Consider the following 10,569-nt stretch of genomic DNA (forward strand, 5'->3'; position numbering starts at 1 on the left):
ATTATTGATGGAGAAGGACAATGGTAATGGTTGTCAAACCATGTGGATATTCTTAATGGTACAGAACACATACAGAAATGATTAAGATGGGGGCCGGAGAAATGGCTTAGCAGTTAAGGCACTTTCCTTCAAAGCCAAAGGACCTCGGTTCGATTTCCTAGTACCCACATAATCCAGATGCACAAAGTGGTGCAAGCATCTGGAGTTTGTTTGCAGTGGCTGGAAGCCCTGGCATGCCCATTCTCTCTGTCTCTTTCCCTCTCTCAAATAAATAAGTAAAAATATTTTTAAAAATTAATTTTAAAAAAAAAGAAATGATTAAGATGGTAACTTTAGGGCTGGAGAGACGGCTTTGCAGTTGAGGTGATTCCCTGCAAAACCAAAGGACCCAAGTTTGATACCCCAGAACCCATGTAAGCAAGATGCACATGGTCGTGCACACATCTGGAGTTTCTCTGCAGTGGCTAGAGGCCCTGGCGTGTCCATTCTCTCTTTCTATCTGTCTCTCTCTCCCAAACAAATAAATATTAAAAAAGAAAAAAGATGGTAACTCTAATGTGTATTTTCACACAGTTATTAAAAAAAAATATTCTTGGGCTAGAGAGATGGCTTGGTGGTTAAGGCACTTGCCTGAGAAGCCTAAGGACCCAGGTTCAATTCCCCAGGTCCCATGTAAGCCAGATGTACAAGGTAGCACATGCAACTGGAGTTCATTTGCAGGAGCTGTCTCTCCCTCTCAAATAAATAAATAAAATTATTCTTAGGGTTTCTGAAATTCCTAAATTTATTCTGAAGGGTATCTATAATGAATTGAAATAGAACAAAACATACCATCTAACCCTTCCGTCCTCCAATATCTCTTACAACACTACTTGGTGTAACGGAATACAAATCAGCTATATGTTTTTTATTTTGTTTTGTTTTAATTTAATTTGATTTTTTGATTATTTGCTTTTGTTTTTGGAGCAGAGTCTCACTCTAGTCCAAGCTGAACCAGAACTCACTCTGTAGTCCAACTGGCCTTAAACTCACCTTATCCTCCTACCTCAGCCTCCCCAGTGCTGGGATTAAAGGCATTCCCCACCACACCAGCTATATGTACTCTTTGTTAAGGATGAAGTTAACTGTTCCTCGACAGACATAGTCTGCTATGCATCAAGTTAAACATACTAAATATACTCTGGGTTGAAGAAGGAACGCAAAGGTAAAGGATGGTAACTGGATGTGCTGTGCACACTGGTGGCCCCTAGTCATGTGGTTTACTGAACAGCTGAAATAGGCCTAACGCAACTGAAAGAAATGAATCTTTATTTTAAACATGGCTAGTACCAACCTTATCATTCAATGTAGCTCTGGATCTTAACTTGGACATACCTTAGGAGTCACACAAAAAAGACTATAGACTCATGTTGCCCCTCCACACTACAAACTCCACCCTACCCATTACTCTATGTTGCATAAGCCACGTCAGACTCTAGGAAGCATATACCACGTTCTGAGCAACTATTACTTCCAGGTGGTGAAGCTTCTAACTTAACAGTACCAGAGGTGCATAGGGTTGTAAGGTACTAACACACACTCTGGGATCCCAGGATCCAAAGCAAACTACAGCATGCAAAGGCCCCTTAGACCCAAGTCCCCAAGAGACAAAAGCTGCAAATTACTGGATACCTAGAATCCCAATCCGCAGAGGAATCCGGGAGCGAGGTCGCTTTGTCTTCAGGGCTTTCAGTTGATGTAAACGGTTCCAGATGGTCTGCTCAGCCTTCTCCCTGCAGAGATCATATGAGGTAAAACTAAGCCAAAACTAAACCATAGAGCAATCTAAGAGAGGACAATGGAAAGGAAACTGTAAAACACCTCAAGCATTTACATGACATCTACCTTTAGAGCAGAGAAGATAAATACAGGCCAAATGAAGGAGCAGCATCTGCTACAATTCACTTTCCTTCAAATAACCTTTCTATAAATCTCCAAGTCCTAAACCAGCCTTTAATCCAAACTCGAAAACAAGAACTTCACGCCTTCCCAACTCCCTGTGAGAGACTCTCTTCTCCTCAAATACACTCCTTTCTTTTTCTCGAGGTAGTAGCCCAGGCTGACCTGGAATTCACTACGTAGTCTCAGGGTGGCCTCGAACTCACGGCGATCCTCCTACCTCTGCCTCCTGAGTGCTGAGATTAAAGGCGTACGCTACCACGCCCAGCTAAATACACTCCATTTTTTAAATTTTTTTTTTTGTTCATTTATTTATTTGATAGTGACAAAGGGAGAAAGAGGCAGAGAGAGAGAGAGAGAGAGGGAGAGAATGGGTGTGCCAGGGCCTCCAGCTACTGCAAACAAACTCCAGACACATGCGCCCCCTCGTGCATCTGGCTAACGTGGGTCCTGGGGAATTGAGCCTCGAACCAGGGTCCACAGGCAAGTACTTAACTGCTAAGCCATCTCTCCAGCCCAATACACTCCATTTTAACTCTACTTTTCCTGAATATGGCTTTTGTTGTTTGGCTTTCTTTTTTTTTTTTTTGTGCCACCATGCCCGGCACTATTTTATTTTTTTAATCTGAGAGTGACCGACAGACAGACAGAGGCAGGTACAGAATGGGTACTCCAGGGCCTCCAGCCACTGCAAACGAACTCCAGACGTGTGCGCCCCCTTGTGCCTCTGGCTTACGTGGGTCCTGGGGAATTGAGGCTCGAACTGAGGTCCTTAGGCTTCACAGGCAAGTGCTTAACCGCTAAGCCATCTCTCCAGCCCTTGTTTGGCTTTCTTTACCTAGTATTTCCTACTGGATGTTAGAGCTACTTGTTTATCTGTCTTAAGTCCCCATGTTACCAAGCTCCTTGAAGCCAGGCGCCCAGGGTACCTGCACAGGTTAATGCAGCAGAAGCCCCAGAACAAACCCATCAGGTCAGTGAGTTGATGGCACAAGCACTCTGAACACAGTAACAAGGTAAGGAAGACAGTATGATCACTCTTGATGGACTTCCACAGCCAAGTGTTTCCTGAACACCTGTAATAGATGTGACCCTAACACTGTTCTCAATTTTCTCCCCTAGCCACTAACTACACCCCCAACCAGGCAGCTACTCATAAACATATGCCATCAGTAGACCAAAAAGACTTCAAAGAAACTGGGTGATTCAGCACGCTCTTGGCTCAAAGACCCTATCAAATAGGTTTTGGCTTGGTAAGGGTGGCATCTATGCACCTGTGTGTACAGATGCACGTGCTCTGTGTGCAAGTGTGAGAAGGTCAGAGGAAAAGATTGGACGTATTCCTCTATCATTTTTCTGCCTTATTCCCTGAGACAGAGGTGCTCACTGACTCTGACACTCAGTGTTTTGGCTAGAATAACTGACCAATGAGCACCAGCAATCCTCCTGTCTTTGCCCCCTTCAGGCTAGGGTTTAGCAACGCCTGGATTTTCAAATGGGTTCAAAGAATTGAACTCAGGTCCTCATACTTGGAAGTACTCTGACCCACAGAGCCATCTCTCCAGTCCTCTTGGCTTTTTTAATTGCTGTTATTTTCGAGATACTCTTCCTATGTAGCCCAGGCTGTCTTAGAACTCACTATAGGGCTGCAGAGATGGCTTAGCGGTTAAGACATCTGCCTACAAAGCCAAAGGACCCATGTTCCAAAGGACTCAGGTTTGATTCCCCAGGACCCACGTTAGCCAGATGCACAAGGGGGCACATGTGCCTGGAGTTCATTTGCAGTGGCTGGAGGCCCAGGTGCACCCATTCTCTCTCTCTCTCTCCCTCTTTCTCTGTCACACAAATAAAAATAAAATAAAAAAGAACTCACTATATAGCACAAGCTAGGCTGGAACTCACAATACTGCCACCTCAGCCTCCAGAGTGCTGAGATTACAACCGTGCATGCACCACCATACCAACCCAAAATAGGTTTGAAAAGAGCACTAACCTCTTAGAAGGGCTACTGGGGAAACTAAACTCATTACTGCATGTGCAGTATCCACATGGAACCCAACACACACTGTATGCTCAGCACATGTCAACCAGGTCTATCTTATTTGCTGTACAGGAAAATTGCAAGTCACACTGATAGGGGGCCACTGGCTCATCTCCACTGGTAGCTCACCTGGGCACTACCAGCAAGGAAAAAACAAATTTGTACCTGATAGAACATGTGACAAGAAGGATCACATCAGCCTAAAAGGAAAGCAAAAGAAAAAATGGGAAAATTATGAACTTCTGAATTAATCTTATAGAATCACTACTATACTATATATTATATATAAGGTGACCTCCTCTTATCTAAAATTTTGTGGTAAAACACATGTAACATATATCTTGTCATTTTAACCATTTCTTTTCTTTTGTTTTGCTTTTATTTTTCAAGGTAGGGTCTCACTCTAGCTCAGGCTGACCTGGAATTCACTATGGAGTCTCAGGGTGTCCTCGAACTCATGGTAATCCTCCTACCTCTGCCTCCCAAAGGCTGGAATTAAAGGCGCGCCCCACCACACCCACCTCCATTTTAACCAGTATTTTTGTTTGCTTGTTTTTGTTTTTCAAGGTAGTGTTTTACTCTGGCCCAGGCTAATCTGGAATTCACTATGTAGTCTCAGGGTGGCCTCGAACGATCCTCCTTCCTCTCCCGAATGCTGGGATTAAAGGCATGCACCACCACGCCTGGCTTCTTTTTAACCATTTTTAAGTAGTCTGTAACAGCAAGGACGTTTGGACATGCCATGCAATCCACTATCATCTCCTTCCAGAACTATTTCATATACCCCAACTAAAGTTCTCCACCAACTGATTATATACTAACTCCCCACTCCCTCTATCGCCTCCCCAAACACAATTTTTATTTTTGCTTTGGTTTTGTGTTTGAGACACGGTTATGCTCAGCAGCCAAAATGGCCTCAGGCTCTGAATCCTGCTTCACCAGTGCCAGGATTACAGGCATGGGTGACCACACACAAGCCACCCTCAGTACTTCCCTGTGTGCGGGAAAGCAGTCCCACCGAAGTTGCACAGACAGCTGAAACAATGGCGTACTTCAGTCCCACGCCACGTTTCACTCAACGGAACTCTATGTCTGCGGCTGTACGCTCCTCCTGAACTACATCTAAGAACCAGGCCCAGGACACAGTGAGGCAGAAACCCATGTACCTCTTGGAGGTTGCTGGTCCGCAGGTAGCCACTCTTCTGTAAGATGGACCACGCTATCTCGGTGTCATTCACATTCATCTGGCAGCCGTAGGTCTCAAGGTAGACTGCAATGACAGGGACGTTCCACGGTATGCAAACAAAGCGCCACGAGCCTCAAAAGCCCCACTAACACCTGAGGAAACCATTACCCAAGAATTCCCCTATTGCTTCAGTCCTAAACTCCATGAACTGCTGTTTGCACCCCAAGTTAATGGCAACCTTATAGGACAAAAGAAATATTAATTCATATACCGAGAAAACATATACATGAGAAACAAGGAAATATGGCTATGAAAACAACTAGAATAGGCAGGACATGTGACAGTGTTTATCCATCTTAAAAGAAAAGAAGCTGGGCATGATGACACACGTCTTTAATTCCAGCACTCAAGAGGCTGAAGTAGGAGGATTGCAGTGAGTTCGAGGCCTCTCTGAGACTACAGAGTAAATTCCAGGTCAGCCTGGGCTACAGTGAGACCCTACCTCAAAAGACCAAAAGAAAGAAAGAAAGAAAAGACATTAACATTCACATATTATACTCCTCCTCAAAACAGAGAGGCTCTACAGCCTCTGGAAGCAGCAGCAGTATCCAGAGTTCAAAAAGCCCCAGAACAGGGTTGGGGAGATGGCTCTACCCTTAAGGTACTTGCTTGCAAAGCCTGCTAGCCTAGGTTCAATTTCTCAGTACCCACAGAAAGCCAGATACACAAAGTGGCACATGTATCTGGAGTTCAATTACAAAAGTAAGAAAGAGGCCCTGGAGTGGATGGGCAGGTGCATCACAACTTGCAAATAAATAAATAAATATCTTTTAAAGTGACAGAATAAAAATGAGGTACCTTCCTATAAAAAATTCAAAGTTCCTAAGAGAAAGCAAGTACAGTCATACTATGAAGTAAAACACAAATTTTATACAAGTTTCAAAACATGAACTTCATACACTGGTCAGCTCTTTCAAACAATAGTCCTAGTTACTTCTCACCCCTACCAGCAGAATAAAACCCCAGACTCAGAAATTCTACATGAAAGCCAGGCATGGTGCCTCATGCCGGCAATTCTAGCACTGGGAAGCTGAGGCACAGGGATTACCTTGAGTCTGTGGCCAATCTGAGCTACATGGTGAGTTCTAGGCTAGCCTGGGCTAAAGAGTGAGAAAAACAATACAAGAAACACTTTAAAAAAAAAAAAAAAACTTTCTGTAGTTTATTTACCAGTGAAGCTTGCTGGCACATGCCCATACCCTAGTGTTCCAGAGATGGAGGCAGCAGGGCCAGAAGTCCAAGGCTGCCCTTCCTCAACCACACAGAGCATGTGACTTTAAGACCAGCCTGAGCCACAGCAGACCCTGTCAGGAAGGAGGGAGGAAAGGAAGGAAGGAAAGAAAGAAGAAAGGAAGGAAGGAAAGAGGGAAGGAGGGGGGAGGGAGGGCAGGTGCAGGTGGCAGCTTCAGATAAAGCTCAATTGGTAGAGTGCTTGCCTACAACACATGAATCCCTGGGTTTGATTCCCACAACCATATAAACAGTTACAGTAGTACACACCTATAATCCCAGCACTGGTAAAGGCAGGAACATCATGATTTCAAGGTCATCCTTAGCCACATAGGTCAAAGCCAGACTGGGATATATAAGATACTGTCTCGAGCCAGGTGTGGTTGTACACACCTTTAATCCCAGCACTCGGGAGGCAAAGGTAGAAGAATCACCGTGAGTTTGAGGCTATGTAGTGAATTCCAGGGCAGCCCTGGCTAGAGCTGCATGAGACCTACCTCAAAAAAAAAAAAGATACTGTCTCAAAAAATTTTTTTCCCTAGGTGTAGTGACACACGCCTTTAATTCCAACACTCAGGAAACAGAGGAAGGAGGATCACGTTTAAGGCCAGCCTGAGACTACATAGTGAATTCCAGAACAACCTGGGCTAGAGCAAGACTTTACCTTCAAAAAGAAAAAAGACGAGAAAGATGCCTGAAAGAGCATGAGACAACCCAAGTTTAAACCACCAGATCCCATGTAAACATCTGGGCATGGCCACATGCAGCTGTAACCTCAGGGGCAGAGACCAGAATTATTAGAACCTCCCCACCCCACACACACAAAGCTGTGGAATCACTAAAAGAAAGTCCAACTCAGCTGGGTGTGGTGGTGCACGCCTTTAATCCCAGCACTCAGGAGGCAGAGGTAGGAGGATCGCCAAGAGTTCAAGGCCACCCTGAGACTACATAGTGAATTCCAGGTCAGCCTGAGCCAGAATGAGACCCTACCTCAAAAAACAAAAAAAAAAAAAAAAAAAGAAAGTCCAACTCAAAACAAGATTGGCAGAAGAGCCGGGCATGGTGGCGCACTCCTTTAATCCCAGCACACAGGTGGTAGAGGTAGGAGGATCACTGTGAGTGTGCGGACACCCAGAGACTACATAATAAATTCTAGGTCAGCCAGAGCTACAATGAGACCCTACCTTGAAAAAAAAAAAAGGAGGGGACTGGAGAGATGGCTTAGCAGTTAAGGCGCTTGCCTGCAAAGCCAAAGGACCCAGGTTCGACTCCCCAGGATCCACATAAACCAGATGCACAAGGGGGAGCACACATCTGGAGCTCATTTGCAGTGGCTACAGGCCCCAGCACGCCCGTTCTCCCTCTCTCTCTCTTTCTCTCCACCTGCCTATTTCTGTATCTCTCAAATAAATAAATAATAAAATATCAAAAGAAAGAACAAGGCATGGTGGCACACACCTTTAATCCCAGCATTTGGGAGGCAGAGGTAGGAGGATCACCATGAGTTCAAGGCCGCCCTGAGACTACATAATGAATTCCAGGGAAGCCTGAGCTAGATGAGACCCTACCTCAAAAAAAAAAAAAAAGAAAAAGAAAAAGAAAAAGAAAGAGTAGAGAAAAGAAAGGAAAGAGAAGAAAAGAAAAGGAAGGAAAAGAAAAAGGTGAAACTAACCTTTTCTCTGCCTTCCTAGAAGTTCATCTGCTGTGAGATAGGGGGCCGGGTCCTCCACTTCTGGAGAAGATGGCTTCTGTTGAGGAGCTGAAGCACTTCTTAGAAAATGCTGAAAATCTGGTCCAGTGGCCAGCCTGGCGCTGAAATCCTTCTGAGCTCTCACTGAACTCTGCCCCTGTGGATCAGGACACGTCGTACTGGGGGAACTGCTGTGGGTCCTGCAGGTCCTCCGCAGCAGCCAGGACACGGAGGCCAATGGACACTTCAGAGACCTCTGTATCTGGAGAATGCACCATAGAGGACGCATGGTACTACAGTCCCCAGCCTGCAAAAGAATCAAAGGTTTTGAAGGAAAAAAAAAAAAAAAAAACAGAATGAGAGAGTTTCCCAATATTTACTGTGTACCGTGTACAAGGACTGCTCTGGACACTTCAGGTGTGCTCACTCACTTACTTTTCACAGAGGCATTATTTTAGTTTAGGATGATGGGGGTGGGGAGGACTAGCCACATTATCCTAGACTGGCCTAAAACTATGCAGCCCAGGCTCAACCTCAGCTCCCTGCACTCCTCCTTCTAAGGGCATGGGCCACCACACCCAGTTTAGAAGGTACTCTTTCCTTTTTTTTAAATCAGGGTCTCACTCTTCTAGCCCAGGCTGACCCAGAATTCACTATGGAGTCTCAGGGTGGCCTCAAACTCATGGCAATCTTCCTACCTCTACCTCCAGAGTGCTGGGATAAAAGCCATGCGCCACCACACCTGGCTTTTAAGGTACTCTTAATGATATTAGCTCAGTCCAAACATAGTAGCAGGGAAAAAAAAAAAAACATGGTAGGGACTACCTATGGTCAGCTAATCATGAGACTGGCAGAAGGATCACATGAACCCAGCAGTTTTATGCCAGCACAAGAAACACAGTGAGAGGTCTGTTAAAATAAAAACTAAGAGGGCTGGAGGGATGGCTCAGTGGTTAAGGCATCTGCCTGAAAAGCCAAAGGACCCAGATTCGATTCCCCAGGACCCACTGTAGCCAGATGCACAAGGGGGCACAGGCATCTGGAGTTCATTTGCAGTGGTTGGAGGCCCTGGGGTGCCCATTCTTTCTCTCTCTCCCCCCTCTCTCTGTGTCAAATAAATAAAAATAAAATATTTGAAAATAAATAAATAAGAAATAAGAGCCAAAAGCCAGGCATGGTGATGCACGCCTTTAATCCCAGAACTCAAGAGACAGAGGTAGGAGGATCACTGTGAGTTCCAGGCTTGCCTGAGACTATAGAGTGAGTTCTAGGTCAGCCTGGTATAGAGCAAAACCATACCTTAAAAAACAGCCAAAAAAAAAGGGGGGCTGAAGAGATGGCTTAGCGGTTAAACGCTTGCCTGTGAAGCCATGTTAGCCAGATGCACAAGGGGATGCACATGTCTGGAGTTCGTTTGCAGTAGCTAGAGGCCCTGGCGTGCCCATTCTCTCTCTCTCTCTCCCTATTTCTCTGTCAAATAAGTAAATAAATAAAAAAATATTTTAACAAAATTTAAAAATGAATGAATGACTCCAATTTGTCATAAAGCAAGATTTTAGAGACCTCACATTCACACACTTACACCTCTTTGCTTTTTTTTAAATATTTCTTTATTTGAGAGAAAGGGAGGGGGAGAGAGAATGGGTGAGCTAGGGCCTCCAGCCACTGCAAAACAAACTCCAGATGCATGTACTACCCTGTGCATCTGACTTACTTGGGTCCTGGGGAATCGAACCCAAGGTCTTTTGGCTTTGCACGCGGGTGCCTTAAGCGCTAAGCCATCTCTCCAGCCCCGACACCTCTTTTCACAGCATCACAGTTGAAAGTATGGACCTTATTAGGGTCAGAATGTGAGCATGTCTCCTAGCTGACTTACCCTGGGCTCTGGGAGCCTCCATTTCGGCACGTGTGAAACGGGCCAACAACAACCCTGACTACCTGTCGTGAGGACCGAGTGCGACAAGGTAAGTAAAATGCTTGGGGCCTCCGTGGCATTTCAAAACTAACTTTAGCAATCGGCGGTGAGAACGGAGCGGCGTCCATGCAGCATCCCACTCTACCGGGCGATGCGCACCGAAGCCGCACAGTACGTAACCCAGTGTGGCAGGGACTTCACGAAGAAGCTCGCCGGGGGCTCAGAGACCAGGGCGACTTGACAATGCCACAACCCCAACGAGCCGGCTCGAGGCCCCACGCCGCGACCACAGTGACGTCCTTCCCCTTGAGCCCCGAGCATTTCCAGAACTCCGCCGCGCCTCCTGCCACAGCACGCGCCATTGGCAAAGGCTCAAACCAAGGGGGTCTCCAGGTGCTCACCTCCTTCACCTGCCAGCGCCAGCGTCCGAAACCGGAAACTCGCTCAGCCAGCCCCAGGCCTTCCCTCTCAGCCGTCCGCCGCTGCGTTCGTAGGTGTGCAACTTCAGT

The 10,569-nt window shown here is 45.9% G+C and overlaps 1 protein-coding gene across 1 annotated transcript in view; it reads right to left on the reverse strand.

Annotated features, from left to right (window-relative positions):
* Positions 1-10,569, reverse strand: part of Cdk5rap1 (CDK5 regulatory subunit associated protein 1) — a 40,786-nt gene extending 30,217 nt beyond the window's left edge. The window contains exons 1-5 of the mRNA XM_045156638.1: positions 10,462-10,569; positions 8,128-8,452; positions 5,146-5,249; positions 4,145-4,179; positions 1,672-1,772 (exon numbers count right to left, since the gene is read on the reverse strand). Coding sequence (XP_045012573.1) covers positions 1,672-1,772; positions 4,145-4,179; positions 5,146-5,249; positions 8,128-8,434 — 547 coding nt within the window. The 5' untranslated portion in view covers positions 8,435-8,452; positions 10,462-10,569. The remainder of the gene's footprint in view (positions 1-1,671; positions 1,773-4,144; positions 4,180-5,145; positions 5,250-8,127; positions 8,453-10,461) is intronic.

The sequence above is a fragment of the Jaculus jaculus genome, chromosome 8, assembly GCF_020740685.1.
Source record: "Jaculus jaculus isolate mJacJac1 chromosome 8, mJacJac1.mat.Y.cur, whole genome shotgun sequence".
Classification (NCBI taxonomy): Eukaryota; Metazoa; Chordata; class Mammalia; order Rodentia; family Dipodidae; genus Jaculus; species Jaculus jaculus.